This window comes from Amblyomma americanum, chromosome 3, assembly GCF_052857255.1.
Source record: "Amblyomma americanum isolate KBUSLIRL-KWMA chromosome 3, ASM5285725v1, whole genome shotgun sequence".
Classification (NCBI taxonomy): domain Eukaryota; kingdom Metazoa; phylum Arthropoda; class Arachnida; order Ixodida; family Ixodidae; genus Amblyomma; species Amblyomma americanum.
Window position 1 is genome coordinate 12,822,272 of NC_135499.1, and position 20,371 is coordinate 12,842,642.

The window sequence follows — 20,371 nt, forward strand, 5'->3', positions numbered from 1 at the left end:
TACAGGTGTGGCAGTTGCAGCGAGGAAAATTTTCAGCTGTTCCACGTGATGTTGTGATGTGGCTGTTTGCGAAGTGCGGGATTTCGCTAGACGATGACGTTAGAACGACGTGCTGTGGGATCGCAGCAGTGATCACGACGGCAGCGCTAGTGGGGACGATGGTGCAAGTGTGGACAAGTAGTCCAGTGACTAATACATTTTCGGTTTGGAATGTGCCCACGGGCACGCCCGCGCACGGCAGCCGATAGCGGCTGGTGATAAACAGCGGCCGCTGTTTGTTTAAGCTTTGCCTTGAATAGTCGAACGTGATAGCATTATCACGTTCAACTATTCAAGGCCAAGCTTAAACAACCTGAGCAGTTTCTTTTTTTTTTTCTTCGGAAATGTGATTTGGGTTGTCGACTTACATTCGAGTGCCTTACAATCGTGTAAATACGGTATGTGTGTTCAAGACATGACTTTCACGTGCGTCTACTCACCGCGATGCCAGTGCCAGCCGGTGTGTGTGTGTGTGTGTGTGTGGACCCATCATCAAACTCATTGTATTATCTCAACCTTCATTCGCTCTTTCCCTTTCTTCCCCTTCCCCCAGAGCGGAGTAGCAGTCCAAGGTCATGTTACCATCGGCCAACCTGTCCTCCTTTCCTCTCATTAAAATTCCTCTTTCTCTCTTTGCTGCAGCAACACACACGAGTCAGGCTGGCAGAAGCAGGAACAAGGACATGAATACGATGACCTGTTCATAATTGCTTTATAATCCTTGCATCTGCAGTGTGCTATGGTACCACTTTGTCGGCAGTTGCAATCCATGCCTAACTACATCCACTGCAGTGCAAAGGCATCTACCGCAATTGTGTCTTAGTGGTTTAAGCATCCATATTTAAATTGGGAAGTGCAGTGTTGGGATCCCCAGTGCCACCGAGTACCCCTTTGCCTAGTGCTCGGCTTCTTTGGGCTGCCATGGAGCTCTTTTACCACAGATGCCGTTGCGCCATTAAAATCGATCATCATCAAGACAAATCTCCCCAATTAACCCTGTCCTGTGCCATCGGTGGCCACCTTATCCTTGCAAAATTTCTAACCACGCCCGCCCTCCTGCCACGCTTGCCTTCTCTTGGAATCCACTCTGTTACCAGTAAGGACCGTCTGTTATCTCTCCTTCGTATTGCTTGCCCTGCCCTAGCTCATTTCTTCCTCTTGATTTCAAATTGGATGTCATTAACACGTGTTTGCTCCCTCACCCACTCTGCCCGCTTCTGGTCTCTTAACGTAATGCCTATCATTTTTCTTTTGCATAGCTGGCCAAATTGTCCTTAACTCAAGCTGAACCCTTTTCTTTAGCCTCCATGTTTCTGCCCTGTAGGTGAGCACTGGTAAGATACAGATGTCATACACTTTTGTTTTGAGGGATATTGGTAAACTGCTATTCATGATCTGAGAGAACCTGCCATATGTGCTCCACCCCATTCTTCTAGTTATTTCACTGTCTTGATCCAGATCGGCAGTCATTACCTGCCCTAAGTAGACGTATTCTCTTCCCATTTCCAGCATCTTGCTCCCAGTAGTAAACTGCTGTTCTCTTATGAGACAGTTCATTATTACTTTAGTTTTCTGCATATTAATTTTAAGGCCGACCGTTCTGCTTTGTCTGTGTAAGTCATTGATTGTGTTTTCGAGTTCATCTCCTGAGTGACTCAGCAAGGCAGTGTCATCAGTGAGTCACAGATTACTTAGGTATTCTTCATTAACTCTTATCCCCAGTTGTTTGAAGCCTAGGTCTTTGAGTACCGTATTTACTTCCATAATTCACACACTTTTTTCTTTAAATTAAGGATGGAAAAAAGCGGTGCGGAAATTTTGCGAAGATTTCGTGAACATGTCTTAAAGAAACTCTAACAATGTTTTAGTGCACAATATATACTATGTGTTGCCCCTGTACGTCGACCACCCAACTCGTACCCTTCGCTGGCGAGAAAAAAGTTCGCTGAAAATATAGGATGCATACCCCCTTCCATCGCAGCTCACATTATGCAGTTTCCCGTGGGGTGGTTTGGTGGTGCCTGCGCAGCTTGAAGCAATAAATGCTCAGCGGTACAATCGCAAAGCTGGCTGCCAGAAGCAAATGGAGACAAACGGTGATAAACCGCTGCCCTCGCTTGCAGCTCTGGCTGGTAAACTGAGCAGCCAAAGTGCCAGTAGTTTTGGATTCCGTCGCGTGCCGGAGGTTACTGGAAGTTTGCTCTTGCAACTGATTTTTCAGGAAAGCAACCGCCAGCGCAAACAACCAGGGTAGATTGCACATAATTTTCCTCCTTGCCACTCGCACCTTTCTTAGCTGCACATGGTGCCGTGCCAGTCGCCCCAAACCCGCGTGCATGCTGGTGGTCTGCCACAGCAGGGAGCATGAATAAATAAACTCTGGTGAATAAATAGGGGCGCGTAAATAACTTGGGGATGCAAGCTACCCGAGTAAATACTTCTGTAAACACTGGAGAGCATTTAAGGCAGAAAGATGGGCATAGATTGAGAGGACATAGTAGCGCCTGTGTTGTCGTCTTCTATCTTGTCGTCCCTGATTTTAGCGCAACTACTATGTCCTCTCAACACTGGAGAGATCGTGTCTCCCTGTCTGGCACTCATCGATATTGAATTTTATTGCTGTCTTAATAGAAGTCTATGGTGGCTGTGTAGCCTGAATATCTTTCAGCACTTTTACATCCCATAATGCCTGCATGAGACAGCTGTTGTTGTGATTGAATCAAAGGCTTTCTCATAATCTATGAAGGCTATATATTGTCACAACAGACAGCTCTCTGAGAACGCCAGGTGGCATTACTCCCCCTCCTCAAAAAAATAAACAAGAAACACAGGGATTATAGAAACAAGAAGATGAACATAAGGACAGAATGGATAAGCAGGAATCGGTTATCTATAGAGGACTGAGTCTGCACATTTGACGAACTTGTGCCTGTGGTTCTTCTTGCGCTCTTAGAAATGCCACTTGTGTCTCGCAGCACGCTCCTTGGCCCTGGAGAAAGAGGCAGGTCGCACGGTGGTCTACTGTGCCATGGGGTCCGAGTGGCGGCCCTTTGGGGCACCACGGCAACGGAGGCCCCTGGACTCGGTCATTCTGGATGCAGGCATTGCTGAGCGCCTGCTGGCCGACATCCGGGAGTTCATTGCCAACCCCCAGTGGTATGCCGACCGAGGTGCGCTCATCTGTGTAACAAGCATTGCAGGCACAGTTCCTCTCTGCTCCCTCTACTTGTAGTCATCATCATCATTTATTTTTCCTTAAACAGCCGCCGCGGTGGCCGAGTGGTTATGGCGCACGGCTGCTGGCCCGAAAGACGCGGGTTTGATCCCAGCCGCGGTGGTCGAATTTCGATGGAGGCGAAATTCTAGAGGCCCGTAAACTGTCCTGAGTCGCTTTGGGACGTTAAACCCTCATAAAAAAAAAAATCCCTTAAAGGGGGCATTACATAAGGGGGGGGGGGACAAATGGTAATAACGGGTCACAAAGGTAGAACACAAATATAAATGCAAGCACAAATAAACACAGTAAACGCATTGAAATTAACAAGGCAATAAACAGGTAAGTAAAAAGGTTTTTACAGGAATTGAGGAGAGAAATAAGCAATCAATAAGTTTTTAAATTTTACTGAGTTGGTGTCATTGACAATACCATCAGGGAGTGCATTCCACTCGGATATAACAGTTGGCAAAAAGGAATTATTAAAAGCGTTAGTGGTAACATGAATACGCTTAACACTGTTGCAATTAAACAAACGTCGGGAAGATCTCAAGGGGGGCAGAATAAGGCTCTCACGTAATTGCAGGAAATTATGATAAAGTTTGTGAAATAGGCAGTCTTGCTATTTTACGTCGTGCCGCCAGGAGAGTTAGACGAACGGAAGATTTGATATTAATAATGCTCAGCCGAGAATCATATTTGGATGTTATGAAACGAACAGCTCGGTTTTGGATTGCTTCTAACGCCTGGATTAGGTATTCTTGATAGGGGTTCCAAACAGTCGATGCATATTCAAGTTTGGTACGGATGAATGTTTCATATGCAATTAGTCTAACCGTAGGCGGAGATGTGAGAGATCGTCTGATGAAACCTGGTGATTTGGAAACGCGTGCAGCAAGTGACTTGATGTGCTTTGACTTGTTCAGATTACTTGTTATTTCGACGCCAAGATACCTGTAAGATTCAACTTGCGATAGCGCGGTCGTGTGTAGCGAATATGAGTAGAGCAAGTTAGATCGTTTCCGGACACTTGCATAAACTTACATTTAGTCACATTCATTTTCATGAGCGAGGTAGAGCACCAGTTTTGGATTAAGTTTAAGTCGTCCTGCAACAGGGACTGATCACTATTAGTAAAAATACGACTGTAGAGAACACAATCGTCTGTGAACAGACGAATGGATGACGAAATTCCAGCAGGAAGGTTGTTAATAAAGATTAAAAACAGAAGCGGACCAAGAACTGATCCCTGAGGGACTCCAGAGGTAACATGTGTAGCGGCGGAAGGATGACTATCAATGACGGCGTATTGCGAACGATTAGTTAGAGAACAGTGGATCCATGATAATACTAGTGGGTCCAGAGACAGGCAGGAAAGTGGTCATGAGGCGCTGGTGGGGAACACGGTCAAAAGCCTTAGAAAAATCGAGGTAAATTATGGCTGTTTGAAATGATGAGTCTAGGTCTGAGTGGAGGTCAGTCGTGAATTCGAAAAGCTGAGTTTCGCATGAATAACCAGAACGGAATCCGTGTTGGTTTGAGGAGAAAAATGAATTATTAACTAGGTTCTTCGCAATGTGAGAGTAAATTATATGTTCGACGAGCTTGCATGCAATGCACGTTAGTGAGATAGGTCGATAATTGGACGGATCGAAGCGGTTCCCTGCCTTAAAGGTGGGTACAACTCTACTTAACTTCCACTCGAACGGGATTTGCCCACTGGAGATAGACTGCATGAAAATAATTTTTAGGATACGGCTGGATACTAACTTGGTACCTTTAAGAATTTTGGCAGATATGTTGTCGGGCCCAGGGGCACTGGATACCTTTAGGTTGTCCATTAATTTACATATTCCATCAGCTGAGATATCAACTGGTGGCATTTGAGGGAAATTTAAGCTGGTCGCTATAGGAATGTTTGTAACCGGTTCCTGTGTGAAAACAGACGAGAAGTACTCATTCATTACGTCTGAACAGAGCTCCTTTAGAACGTGAGAGCCATCAGCATCTAATAAAGTGCTATTATGCGATCCGCTACGGTTGGGAGTTAAAAAAGACCAAAACTTTTTTGGGTTATTTCGGAGGATGTCAAGTAGGTCCTTGTCGTAAAATTTATGTTTGGTGATCTTCAGCAACCTGGTGTAATTATACAGACAGCTAAAGTACTTTTCCCATTTAAGAGCTGAGTTTGAGCTCTTAGCTGCCCTGAATAATCTTGTTACATAATTTTCTTAATGAATTGGTAAACCATGGTTTGCCGGCATCACCACGAATGCAGACGAGGGGTACATATGAATCAATTGGAGAGATAATTGTTTCTTTATACGAATGCCAGTTTTCATCAACAGACCTATTAGGAGGAGCGGACTCTGCAAAGTGAAGAAGAAATTCAGCTAGTTCATCATTGATTTTGGAAAAATCGGCTCTGCTGTAATCACGAATGTATTTTACTGAACATTGTCGTGGAGGGATTGGAATCGATAGATTGAACAGCACTATGTTATGATCGCTAAGACCATCGCAGGATGACAATGACTGGATTAAATCTGGATTTGAGACAAGAGCAAGATCTAGGGTGTTACTTCACTTCACTTCACTTTATTACCTTAAAGACCCCACTTTGGGGGTGTTACATAAGGGGTGGGAGTACAAATATGGGTTGAATATGGTTGCTTACATGATATTTATGAAATGCATATTTAAATTGTTCACAAAACTTGATTGGCAGGTGATGGCATCAACGTCGTGGGGAAGGCCATTCCAGTCTTTAGCAGTGCGAAGAAAAAAGGATGCGGAAAAAGTGACGGTGCGGGAGCGTTGGCATGACACTTGCAGTGGATGGCCGGTGCGATGAGATATGCGAGCGGGCGGTGTGATGTAGGGTGGTTGTCCGAGGGAACTGTAAAAAAACTTATGAAACAGACTAAGAGAAGCAATGCGACGACGATGGGCAAGAGTTGATAAACCTGATTGTCGTTTAAGTGACGATACACTGATGTCGTATGAATAGGCAGAATGAATGAACCTCGTGGCGCGATTTTGGACAGATTCTAGTGAACTGATGAGATATGCTTGTTGCGGGCTCCAGATAGCAGATGCGTATTCTAGTTTTGGTCGAATGAGTGATTGGTAGGCGAGAAGTTTAATACTTTGAGGGGCGTGCCGTAGGTGACGTTTCAAAAAACCCAATGACCGGTTAGCTGATGCGACGATGTTCGTTACATGAGAGCGCCAGGAGAGATCCTGGCACAAGGTGACACCTAGGTACTTGTATGAGTATACAGATTCTAGTGGAACGTTAGCAACGGAGTAAGAGAAAATATGGGGGTTACGCCGGCGGTGAAAAGATACGAGTTTACATTTATTAGGATTAAGCGACATTAGCCAATCATCGCACCAGGCATGCACTGTGTCAATGTCGTTTTGCAGCTGTGATTGGTCAAAGGTGTTGGAAATCGTGTGGTAAATAACGCAGTCGTCTGCAAACAGACGAACATTGCAAACCAGGTTTGAGGGTAAGTCGTTTATGTAGATTAAGAATAGGAGGGGAGCAAGTACAGAACCTTGGGGTACGCCTGATGTTACTGGAAGAGGGTTGGAACTCTGGCTATTAACGAGTACAAACTGGGAGCGCTTAGAAAGGAATTCTTCGATCCACAATAAGACGTTAGGATGCAGTTTTAGCATGGTTAGTTTTAGCAGTAAACGCCTGTGGGGAACTTTATCAAATGCTTTAGCAAAGTCTAGAAAAATAGCGTCAGTTTGTAAATTTAGGTCGAGGTTAGAGTGAACGTCATGAAGAAAGACGGCCAGTTGAGTTTCACATGACAAACCCTTGCGAAACCCGTGTTGTGAGGGATGAAAGAAGTTGATAGCGTCAAGAAAGTCCATGATTTGAGAATAGATGACGTGTTCCATGATTTTGCAAGGTATGCTGGTTAATGATATCGGACGGTAATTTAAAGGAGAATCTTTGTTACCGGACTTAAAGACGGGAATGACCTTTCCCACTTTCCAGTCATCCGGAATGGAACCTGTAGAAAGAGACTGTGAAAACAATAACAATAAGTACATTGCAGAAATATTATTAGTGTTGCGCAGTATTTTGGAGTTAATTTCGTCGACGCCGGCCGATGATGAAGTTTTAAGGTGTTCAATGAGCGAGGTAATGCCGGCTTCAGAAAACGCGATAGCAGGCATGCTGGACTCTATATTGACGGCGAAAGTTGCAATTGGTGGGTGAATTTCATTAGTGAACACAGATGAAAAGGCGTTATTAAAAATGTCAGCGCACTCAATGTCATCAGCTTCCTCTCCAGACTCTTTAGTTAGAGTGATGGTATGTGCCGGGTGCTCACTTATGACCTGCCAAAACTTTCTGGGATTGGAAGTCAACAATTTGGGGAGGTCGTTGTGAAGGAAAGAGTATTTTGCGTAGCGAATTTTTGATAGGTAGGTGCGTTCGGCTGTATAGTATTTTTCCCATGCGCACTCGTCGTATTGCTTTAATTTTGCCGCACGGAAAAGGCGCTTCTTTTTATTGTCGAGCCTTTTTATCGTTTTGGTATACCATGGTTTCTGGCGGTCCGAGTGGAAGCTTATTTTGGGGATGTATCTATCGGTTAGTTCGCTAACCTTTTTCTTAAAACGGGACCAATTGTCATTTACTGAATTATCGTGAAAAGATGCTTCAAATGTTGTGAGATATTGGTTTAATTCAAGACTAAAGGCTTCATAGTTTCCTTTGTCGTAGAGGCGGATAGTTTTGTTTTGATTCTGGCGTCGTGATGGGTGGAACTCAAATGTGGCGTGGATTACTTTATGGTCGCTGATTTCGCGTAGATAAGTGATAGATGAGAGGGCTTCCGGGTGGGTAGTCAGGATTAGATCTAGGATGTTTGCACCGCGGGTCGGTTCAGATACCACTTGAGTTAAGTTGAAGTTTAGGCAGACCTCGATAAAATCATTCGCTTCCCTGTTGCCGACAGCTGTCTGTGTCTGCCAGTTGATTTCTGGAAAATTGAAGTCTCCAAAAAGAATGATATGCGCTTTTGGGTATTTCCTCGTTAATTGGCTGATCACGTCGTTAAGAATTCGAGAGAAATCGGAGTTGGTATTTGGCGCTCTATAACAAACGCCCAGCAGTACGGTTTGGGGCGCAGCGCGACAAAGTAGCCATACTATCTCAAGGTCTGATGGAATATTAATAACTGTACATGAGAACTGATTGCTAACTGCGATGAAAACGCCTCCACCTCGAGCGGATGTGCGATCTTTGCGAAGAAGGTTAAAATTCGGTAAGTCAGCAAGAACTTCAGTATCGGTGATGCCATTAGTGAGCCATGTTTCGGTAAGTATCAGCAAGTTACTAGCAGATGAACACACAAGATTGGAGATGATTTCACGTTTCGGAAGAAAACTACGTATGTTTGTGAAAATCGCCGAAAAGGAAAGATTAGGCTGGGGGGTGGTAGGTACATGAGCGGCTGGGGGCTGGCGGCGCAGCAACGAGTTGAAAAACTAACTGTTTGAGAGAGGTTATACGAAAGAATAAGATCCAAAAAATCTCTTGAATGGCGTGAATCTGCACTTAGGTTCACCCAGTCAATGTCTGGAAAGTTAAAATCACCACCAACTCTAAGGTTTCCGAGGGAAACTGGTTTTTCATCTGAAATAGAATGGTACCTAAGTCTTCAATGAAGGAGTGATCAGAATCAGGAGCTCAGTAGCAGGCGATGATAATATTAGTGCTATGAGCAAGTGAAATCGTCACACAAAGGATTTCGCTATTGCTAGTGATTTCAGCAGCAGAGGAAAGCCGGGTAGGCTTAACGAGGACCATCACGCCGCCTCCCCTGCACCCATGTCTATCGTGCCGGAAAAAATCGAAAGATTGCTTATCTTGCAATAGCTCTTTATTCTCTATATCAGGCATGAGCCATGTTTCGGTAATGATCGATATTGGTGCGGTTGTCATCCAATATAGCTTCAACGGCGTCTTTCTTTGGGAAGTAGCTTCATATATTAGTTAGTAAAACTGATGCTGATTTAACTCTTGGGGCAGGGGTGGCACGCTTAGAAGTTTGCAATGGTAGGTGAAACAACGGCTTCTGTGACTGCAGTGAGTGCTGTGAACTTTGTTCGATCATGGAGTCAGTTCCAGCATCGTACACAAAATGTTTTTTGTCCATAATAAGCTTATCAAAACGGATTTTGAATGAGTTAGAACTCTGCTGACCATATGAAAAAAGTTTTTTCCTTGCCAAGCGTACATGTGCAGAGTAGTCTTCTCGGACTGCGAACGAGGTGTCTTTAAGCATCGAGCCGGAGGAAAGGATTCACGCTTTGTCTTTAAACCTCGTGAACTTGACAATGATGGGGCAGTTTTTTCCTGACTGGAAACGGCCGAGTCTGTGAGCGCGCTCAATATCTTGGTTCTCCATTGTGATATGAAGCTCCTGAGAGCAGAATGAAATGATGCGTGATTCAGATTGTGACCACGTTTCCTCTTGTTCATCTTCGATTCCGAGAAACAGCAAATTTGACTGTTTGAGACAATTCTCGGCGTCGTCACATTTGTCCGAAAGTAGCTTAATATCTGAGGAAAGCTTAGCCATATCTAAATCGGCTACAGAACCTGGGCTGCCTAGCTGATTTGTTACAGCGAGTTTTTCAAAGGCATCAACTCGAGAGGAAAGGCTGGAAATCGAATCCTCAACTTTCGACTGAGCGGCGCGAATCAGAGCTAGTTCACTTAACACAGTAATTTAAGAAAGTTCAATCCGGGATATGGCCATGGCAATTGATTCGAGGGATGGTTGTGGGTTACTATCCACTGTAGGTCCAGGGTTCAGTTCGACGTCTCCAGCCAACACGAACAGAAGGCAAGTGACATAGGCGTTGATACACTGGTAACATGATATGCACAGTATTCTTCGAAAGCAATGCGTAGGGTCGATGGGGTACGACACCGCTAGCAAAAATGCATTATCAGAGCGGGTGCAAATTGAATGAGGTAAGTAACCAACCTGCATAAAGAAGGGCATTCTGGTGACCTGCATCGTTGCGGTGGCGTGCCCCGAATGACTCCAGTAAGAGGGCGGTATTTGTAGTCCATTCGAAGGTGCCACGCTGAGCGTAGCACTTGGTTGCCAGATGTAGAAACAGTCCAGGTTTGAGGGCGGCGGGTGAGTAACGGCGTTGCTTTCGTTGGGCATGTTGACGGTATCCCGCCAAATGTCAGAATAGTGGTCCAGGTTGCAACGGCTGCCTTGATAGCACAACGGCGTTGACCATATCAGTGTGGCATGCATAAAGAAGGGCATTCTTGTGACCTGCATCGTTGCGGTGACGTGCCCCCCTGATGTGCAGTGATGTGCAGACATTGAAATTTTCTGGATCGAATGTGCACATTCAAGTTTCAGACAATGATAAATGGGCAAATGTTGTTATCCTTTGTTTGTTTTTGTTTTTTCAGAAGAGTGCAAGGTCTTTACAACAAAAAAAAAAACTAGACCGACTTAGCACCACACACAAAAAAAATTGCTGATGGTTTAGCTCCGGTTAAACCTAGTGTGTATGCGATAGCTGATCCAAAGAAGACATGGCTTCGCTCGCGGCTTGTTGCTGACATTTCTTTGGTTCTTGAAGGCGTCGTTTGGCGAGCCGTTCCTCTCGTTCCGGAGTCTCGGCCGTGCGCTTGTCACTCCTGGCTTTTTGGGCTCACTGTCGACTCGCCTTGTACCACGCCACAACTTCGGAATCCGTCGACGTGGCTTTATTTTGTTTTTATTTATGAATACCGCGATCTTGTACACAAGATCATAGCAGGTGGGAACATTGTGTTAATATACAGAATTACAAACAAAACAGAATTGCACATAGAAATTCAACAAGAAAATACAGCGACAAGGTCAATTAACAACAATCAATGCAAATTCTCTTGAAATTAATGTAATGATGTCTGCCTGACAACATCATCCGTGAGGCAGACAACATCATCCGTGAGGTTATTCCGCAGTCGCCGTTGATGTCGGTCGCAGTATGCACGTGGACTTTCCGCTTACTCACCCATCGTTCATCTGAAGAACGAGCGCTTCACACCCTCTCTTTATAAAGTGGCTGAGCAATGATGCGCATCTGTTGTCCAACTGCGCATGCCCAGCGCACCTGTAGCTACTGTGCACGCGTGACGCGTGCAGCGAGGCCATGGAGTCGGTGGCGGTAGTGGCGACGGCGCAACTGTGATGTCATGCATGGCGCACCTGTTGCTCGGCGCAGCGAGGCTGCAGAGTCAGCGGAGGCAGCAACGGTGACGGCGCAACTCTGACGTCACGTGCGGCGCACCTGTTGCTCGGCGCAGCAAGGCTGTGGAGTCGTGGAGGCAGCAGTGGCAGTGGTGCAAATCTGACATTACGCGCAGCTCACCGTTTGCTCGGCGCAGCGAGGCTGCGGAGTCGGTGAAGGCAGCAACGGTGACAGCGCAACTTTGACGTCACACGTGGTGCACCTGTTTCTCGGCGCAACGAGGCTGCGGAGTCTGTGGAGGCAGCAGCGGCAGTGGCGCAACTCTGACGCCACACGTGGCACACGTGTTGCTCTCACACGTGGCGCACGTGTTGCTCGTTGCATGTGCATTAACGGCTCCGGATCAGCCTGGTGACCTTCGCTTTACATGGCATAGTGAAGCTGTCGCTTCAAAAATGTGACTTGCAGAGAATTTTTTACTCGTTTTTCAGACAGCATCTTTTAGTCGATCTGTTTATCTCCCTTTTTTGCCGCGTTATTTGTTTGGTTCTTAACCTTGACAAGCTTGTAAAGCGCTTTTTGCAGTAAGTTTCAGTACACGATGTCTCTTTTCTTTCAGTGTTCCCCCGGCACCGTGCTTTCATTTTGTTATTTTATCGTAAATTTTTTGCTTATTTTTCACACGCTGTAATCCTGATTGTGCTCTTCCTTGCGCATGCTCATCGCTTGATGGTGGTGATCGGCTCCTATATATTAGACGTGGTGGCTTTTCGAAATATAAAGTTGCAAGTTAGCACCTGTCCTGTCCACTTCTGTGTCGTCCGTGTCCTTTTTGCGCTATGTTTTCTAAGAACTGTTACCAACTAGCCCAAACCAAGCTACTGTTACATCGAATATTTCTGTCATGCTGTTTCGGTTTTGACAGCCGAATGACAACTATGACGTCAGCTTGTGCTTACAGGTCATGTGAGGCATGAAAAAACTGCAATATAATCGCTGCTTCTACCTTCGTTGTCATTCTGTTTCTTGAGGCAGGCTTGCTTTAGCATTGTAGGGAAGGAAAACCGGCAAGCACATGTTGACGTCACAGTCATCGTTCGGCAGCATGAGAAAGCATGACAAAGAAATTCGGGTACAAATTATTGAGCGGCCATAGGAGAATACTACTTGGTAATCCATGCATATTAGTGTCTTCCGCATGATTACAAAGAAGAAAATGCACACACAGAAGTTAGGTGCCTGTTACACAAGGGGGGGGGGGAGCAAACATAATTCTTGTGCCAATAGCAACAAGAACACATCAAAAGAGACAAAGAATAGTTGGGTAAAGAAAAACAGTAAGAAAAATTAACAAAATACAGCAGCTAAATGATGTTGTGAGGGGTATACAGAGCTAAATGAAGTGCACAGGATCGGAGCAAAAACAAAATATTGTTACGTGACGGTGAGCTGAAGAATGAGACACGATGATCGATGACAATAAGATGATTTAATGGCCGCTGGCCTAGCGCGAGCGCTCCGTCTCGGGCCACTGCCAACTTCATCCTCGTCACAATATATACCGTGTTTACTCAATCGTAAGCAGCCCCTTTTTTTCAGATCGTGATGTCCAAAGTGATGGGGGGTGTTTAGGTTCGAAAATTCATCATCATCAGCCTGACTACACCCACTGCAGGGCAAAGACCTCTCCCATGTCTCTCCAATTAACCCTGTCCTTTGCCAGCTGCGCCCACCCTATGCCTGCGAACTTCTTTATCTCATCCGCCCACCTAACTTTCTGCCACCCCTTGCTACGCCTGCCTTCTCTTGGAATCCGTCATAATAAAACTGCACGAAGAAGACAGGACAACAAGAAGAGGCACAAACAGGAACCCACAAAGCGCAGGCTTCCAACTAGTTTTATTGCTTGAAAGAAGGGGACTTATAAGGGTCTTAACATGAAAAAAAAAAAAACAAGATACAAACCCAAATGAACTGAGTATGAGGCAGCGACACAGAATAATACAAGATAGTAACAGTGCCACATGTGCCTTAAGCCCGATAGATAGCCCAGACGATGTAGAAAGCCTCGATTACTTCCCTCTGCATTTTTGTTTTTGCCTTCGATAGGATTTTTGTCCTTTCCAGAAAATGCGTACAGCTATTGCTTTCGTAGCTCTTGCAGTGCAGGGGAAGATTACTGCCCGTGCCGATGCGCATGGACCGCTGTTTACTGGCCACTGTATTAAGGAGCGCGCTCTAGAACATAAGTGATCCATGCGCATCGGCATGGGCCGTAATCTTCCCTTGCAGTTCAAAAGCTGTGAAAGCAATAGCGGTATGCCTTTTCTGGAAAGGACAAAATTCCTATCGAAGGCAAAAACAAAAATGCAGAGGGAAGTTATCGAGGCTTTCTACATCGCCAAAAGGGGTGACAACTTTGTCAGCTCGCCCTCTTCGTCATTATCGAGGAAAGAGATCGAATTCCTAGAAGGGCACGTCTGGGCTATCTATCGGGCTTAAGGCACACTTGGCATTGTTATTATCATGTATTATTCTGTGTCGCTGCCTCGTACTCAGTTCATTTGGGTTTGTATCTTGTTTTTTTTTTTTTTTCATGTTAAGACCCTTATAAGTCCCCTTCTTTGAAGCAATAAAACTAGTTGGAAGCCTGCGCTTTGTGTGTTCCTGTTTGTGCCTCTTGTTCTCCTGTCTTCTTCACGCAGTTTTATTACGACTGATTCCAAGAGCCAACTAGCCCAACTTCATGCCTTTCTTGGAGTCCACTCCGTTACCCTTCAGGACCAACGAATATCTTGCCATTGCCCTGCCCAAGCCCATTTCTTCGTCTTGATTTCGACTAGGATGTAATTAACCCGTGATTGTTCCCTCACCCACTCTGCCCGCTTCCGGTCTCTTAACGTTACACCTATCATGTTTCTTTCCATGGCTCGCTGCTGCGTTGTCCTTAACATAAGCTGAACCCTTTTCATTAGCCTCCTCGTTTCTGCCCCGTAAGTGAGTACAGGTAAGATATAGCTGTTGTACACTTTTCTCTTGAAGGACAGGGTGTCCAATTATAACGATTCCAGATATAACGATATATTGCTTATAACGATCAAATTTTGTAGATTCCTCAATTCTCCCATTGCCCCTATGTAAAAATAAACCGTATGTAATGACACAACTTTTTACCTCATTCAACAGCTACATTTCTCAAAATCAGATGGTCTGGATCATACGTTTTTGCGGATAATACGTTTTTTTCCCGCAATTAAAAAAAAACGTATCAACAAGGTGTTACTGTACATGGGTGTGTTATTTTTGCCTTTTTTTTGCTGGTCCAGATATAACGATAATCAGTTATAAGGATCGGATTTTCTACTTTTCTCAATATCGTTATAAGTGGATTTCACTGCATTGGTAAACTGCCATTCATGATCTGGGAGAACCTGCCATATGCACTCCACCTGATTCTTATCCTCTAGTGATTCTTATCCTCTCATGATCTGGATCAGCTGTCACTACGTGCCCTAAGTAGGCATATTCCTTTACCACTTCCAGCACCTCGCTACCAATTGTGAACTGCTGTCCCCTTGCGAGACTGTTGAACATTACTTTGGTTTTCTGCATGTTAATTTTTAGACCCACCGTTCTGCTCTGCCTATCTAACTCATTGATCACGATTTGCAGTTCACCTCCCGAGTGACTAGTCAAAATCAAGAGGAAGAGGGCAGGGCATGTAATGCGATGGCTAGTCCTGAAGGGTAACGGAGGGCAGAAGGTTAGGTGGGCGGATGAGATTAAGAAATTTGCAGGCATAGGGTGGACGCTGCTGCAAAAGACAGGGTTAGTTGGAGAGGCATGGGAGAGGCCTTTGCCCTGCAGTGAGGCTGATGATGATAATGATGAAACGCACACTTCCTTAATAATTAATAATTGGTTTTTTGGGGGAAAGGAAATGGCGCAGTATCTGTCTGGACACCTGAACCAGTAAGCAAAGGGATAAAGGAGGGTGTGAAAGAAGAAAGGAAGAATAGGTGCCGTAGTGGAGGGCTCTGGAATAATTTCGACCACCTGGGGATCTTTAACGTGCACTGACATCCCACAGCACACGGGCGCCTTAGCGTTTTTCCTCCATAAACACGCAGCCGCCGCGGTCGGGTTCGAACCCGGCAACTCCGGATCAGTAGCCGAGCGCCCTAACCAGTGAGCCACCGCGGCGGGTCAAGTATTCTCTAAGATTCCCTTTAGAAAAAGAAGTTCCAATAGTTCTACAAAAGTGTTCATTTCGAGTGGTATCCGCGCAAAAAAAGGACCGTCAGACGGAAGGAGAATACGACAATAAGTGCGCTTCCGTGCCACTGTAATTTTTTGCGCTGGTATCGATCAAAACGAATTCACAATATAATTCAATATGAGACATGGAATATGGAGCAGCAGAGGCTGCAAAGCGAAATACAAGCATCGTTCCTCTAAGCCAGCATGTACTCAGTAAATTTTACGAGCCTTGCTGGCGAGGACCGCTTAAAGAAATGAGATTCTGAGAAAACGGTGGTCTGACAATCACGCGAAATGACGTTCCTCACTGCACCTTAGAAACTTCCTTTGTTCTTGTTATGACCTTGTGTGCTGAGAGCAAAGTCACTGTTTGCACAAGCCTAATTTTGATGTCAGTGCCTGCAGCCTTGCAGCACAGTGTTTGGTTGTTCTCGTGCTTATCATGCAAGGGAGTGTGCACTTGTTTGGAAGGTAATAAAATTTGTTTTCCCACATCTATGGATAATGCAGCCAGTGCATGAAGGCTAGCTTCTCAAAGAGGTTTTTGTAAACGGTGCAAAATGTGCTCTTCTCTGTTTAACTCTTGTCCAAGTCTGGAATTGCACCTGAACCTGAATGTGTAGATCTTGTTGGTATATATTGAAGAACGTTTATTTCCAGACATACAGGAAATGGGCCTCGGGTGATAAGTTAGAAGGGTAACTTAAGAGATGCTCGAGGACCTGTGAGGGCAGAGCAGCAGAACATGTGCACGTTCAAGGCAAACATACTTATAGAAAATGAAATTATGTAGTATGGGAAACAGCAAAAACAGGAGAAATACGTGCACTTATGAAACAAACAAGCTAGAATGAAGACAGTAATTAATAGTCAATGAACGTGGCTGAACCTAAAAAATGGTGAGTACACTTGACAAAGCTCTCCTAGGCAAAGAACAGATAGAGTGTGCGGCATTGATGAAATATGTTTGGGTTGTTTATGCTGTGACGAGTTAGTGTGTATGGTAAAAAGAAACGAAGGCACTGTTTCCCATATAACGTCCTCGTTCGAGGAACATCCCATATTTGTTTGCTTCTGGTATGAAAGCGTTTCTCATATGACTTAAGTCTAGCGAGAGTATTCAGGAAGTCCGATACACTGCAGCAAGCGATACTCAAACGTGGTATGCACACGATGAATCCTGTATTCTGGAAATAAAGTTTTCATGTGGGCAGTGTCACCCGCGCAGCAACCTGTCGAACTGCTTTCTTTTGGAGACCAAGCATGATGCTTAGATTTGTTTTGGATGTTGTACCCCAAACAAGGTGACAGTAGTTTATGTACGACTGAAATATAGCATGGTAAATAAGACGCTTGTACTTGGGGAGAATTTGTTCCGAAGTCTCGAGAGGAACCCTACAGATCTAGTAAGCCTACTTTCTATATGGATTATATGGTCAGACCATCTCATGCGAGAGAGAGCACAATGCCGAGTGATTTAAACTTGTCCACAATTGTGTTATTTTCTAGCTTACACTAACATCCAGGATAAGGGGCCAAAAAAAGACAGCTTTGGACCATTTATGGAGAGCAGAAAGAACCAGATTTCCTCTATTGTCATCTGCAGAGGAGCCACTAAGGAAAAAACTTGTGTCATAGGCGTACTGAATACAGCACATATTAGGGCGATGGATGCGATGTCGTTCTTATAGACATTAAAGAGAAACACACCGAGAAGGCTACCTTGCGCGACAGGCTAGAGCGGTAACTTTCCGGCCGTCGATAGTCACTTCTAAGTCGGAAGTCCTGGCTCTTGCATTACATGTCACTCTCGGTGTCGGGTCACGGCTTCGTCGCGTACGCGAGTCGCGGGTGGGGCGTGTGGTTGAAGCTTTTCTGGGTGGCGTCGTCGTTTTGAAGGCAGTTTGCGTCATGGTCGGGGTTGTCATTTTGTGCGGCGTCGGTGCAGCGAGTGTAGGTTCTTCATGCGGCGTCGCGGGTGCAGCGTCTTCATGGGGCGTGGTCGGTGGAGAATCTTCGGCGTTTCGCTCATGAGCAACCTCACCTCCAGAGGTTGCTGTCTTTAGTTTCTCCTGTGAGGGCTGGGAGACCTTCCTCGTGCCGCGGCTGCGTAGCTGCGGCGCGGCGATGCAAAGCACGAGGTTGACGTCGATGGTGAGCGCGAAAAGCGGCTCGGCGTGTACTCCTCTTGACGCAGGTACTCGTCGATTTCCTGCTGACGTCCGAAGCGTGGTCGTGGGGCGTTAACGGCAAATCCTCGAAGACCGATACGTTGGTACGGGTAGTGACGAAGAATATGGCCGGCCTCACCGCAATGGAAGCACAATGGCCGGTTGTCGGAAGTGCTCCAGGTGTCACATTTCCTGGGGCTTGAGCGTCGATCGTAGGCTGGGCAGGCGGGAGCAGGGAAGTGGCGTTCGGGAGCAAGTTGTTCATGTCGGACAGGATGCAGGGGTTGTCATTGGGGCTGAGGAGTCCTTACTGCAGCGGCGTAGGACATGGCCTGGGGTTCTGTGGCCGACGGGGTGCCAAGTGCCTGTTGCACTTCTTCCCGTACCACATCCATCACCGCGCTGCTTGTGGCTGTGGGGAGGATGGCAGTAACCGGCGTAGCTCCTCTCGGACGATTTCGCGGATAACTTCCCGCAAGCTGTCTCTGGTGGTGGCCGTCGTGTCCGAACGGATTGCACAGGCAGAGGAAGGGCGATTGTACTGCCTAGCTCGGACGTCGAGGGTCTTCTCAATCGTGCAGGCTTCTTGCATGAATTCATCGACTGTTTTTGGCGGCTGGCAGACGAGGCTGCCAAAGAGTTGTTCTTTTACGCCGCGCATTAAAAACTGAACTTTCTTTTCCTCGGTCATCTCGGGGTCGGCACGGCGAAATAGGCGCTGCATCTCCTCGACGTAACTACGGACGGGCTTATTCGGAAGCTGGATCCTGGACTCGAGGGGTCGTTCGGCTCTTTCTTTCCTCACGACAGTGGTGAATACCTTCAATAGTTCTCTCTTGAATGGCTCCCATGTTGTTAGGAACGACTCGTGGTTTTAGTAACACGTGCGTGCGGAGCCATCGAATGAGAAAAATACGTGTCCAATTTTTGCCACATCATTCCACTTGTTGAATGACGCCACGCGCTCAAATTGGTCCAACCATTCTTTGGGGTCTTCGCCTAGGGATCCATTGAAAGTTGGCGGCACCCGCTGCTGCTGCAGTACGATCGATGTCGACATCTTTGGCGAGGTTGCAGTGTTCGTAGCAGCGTCTTTTCACTGTCTGGTGCGGTACGGCAGGGTCCCGAACTCAGGCTCCTCTCCCTGGAGATGTCGGCTGGCTTGCTGAGCTGCTCGCTCGTCCTTGGGTGCGAAGCGCTGAGGGCTGGCGTCACGACTTGAAGGGGGCGTCCGCAACATGGAAGGCTACCCAGCACCTCCACCAGATGTCACATAATGGTGACGGCAGTCGAAGGAGCGATGAAGACGGACAAAAGGTCTTCTAAAAGAAAACTGTTTATTGGACTGACTTGCGCCCACAATGGTCTGAATGACTCGGCGGCGGCGAAGCTACAAGCGTGCTCGGCGGTCGTCGAACAGAATGCTCGCCGCTGTCAGCCGTGCTCAATTTAAAGCTGATAGCGAACTTTCGAGATAAAGCGTGCAAAGTTGCTAGACTAATCCGGAACAACGTAGAATCAGCTCTGCCTGGCTGCGATCAATCGAGATAAATCTAGTCGCGTCTTGCGTCGCAAACAAAGCGATAAAGTGGTGTGGCAGCAGATTTGAAGAACGAGCAAACACTGTAAATATTCGTGGCAATAGCATCTTTACTTGAACTGGGTTTACAGGCCCGACACTTCCAAGTTTTTCTAAACGAACCTTGCTTCCCCTAAAGGCTTCATCAGTCACACCTAAGTGGAAGGAAAAATCGCACTCACAGCATGTCAGTTGTGCGTGCTCGACAGACAGCACTCTACGTGTGCAGCAACGGTACATGCCAAAGTATGAACTGACAAACACAGAAATGCATCTACAAAAAATTTGTTCTGGCAGAATCACAGGAGCGTTAGGTGAGGTGTGTTACACGAGCTGCTGCTGCTGCCAAATGCGAGCGAAAGACGCCCACTATAGATGAAGTCGATAAGGCACCGATGTGTCGCTGCAATCGCTCGGGAATGCCACGAATGGTAGAGCAGGTTCTGTGTTGCGTGAAGGGTGCCAACTTTAAACGACGGTCACGGAATGGCAGCCACGAAGATGGCACACGTCCAAGCGCCACACAGATGCAGAGGCCAAGGAAACAGCAGCAACACGAACTGGAAAATCATAGGAGAACGTTAGGCAAGGTGTGTCACACGAGCTGCCACTGCTGCTTCAAACGGTGTGTGTTAGTAGCCCTGCGATATTCGCAAACTGAGCCCCCTGCGAGACTAGGGACAAAAAATTACCACTGCAGTTGAACATCCGTAAAGCCGATTAAAGCGTTGAGGTTTTAACTCTGATGCATTTTCGTGTCCTCCCTCAGCATGAAAAGAAGCAAAGCTGCGCTTGGTTTGTGCTGTAGTGCCTCTGAATAAGTATTGCTGCATCAAATGGGATCATCGTAGACAACACAGA

General features: G+C 46.2%; 1 protein-coding gene across 4 annotated transcripts in view; it reads left to right on the forward strand.

The window, feature by feature from the left end:
* Window positions 1–20,371, forward strand: part of Bcs1 (mitochondrial chaperone BCS1) — a 149,203-nt gene that overhangs the window by 46,209 nt on the left and 82,623 nt on the right. For all 4 annotated transcript variants that reach the window (XM_077657133.1, XM_077657136.1, XM_077657134.1 and 1 more), the window contains exon 5: window positions 3,015–3,209. In XM_077657133.1, the coding sequence (XP_077513259.1) occupies window positions 3,015–3,209 (195 nt within the window). The remainder of the gene's footprint in view (window positions 1–3,014; window positions 3,210–20,371) is intronic.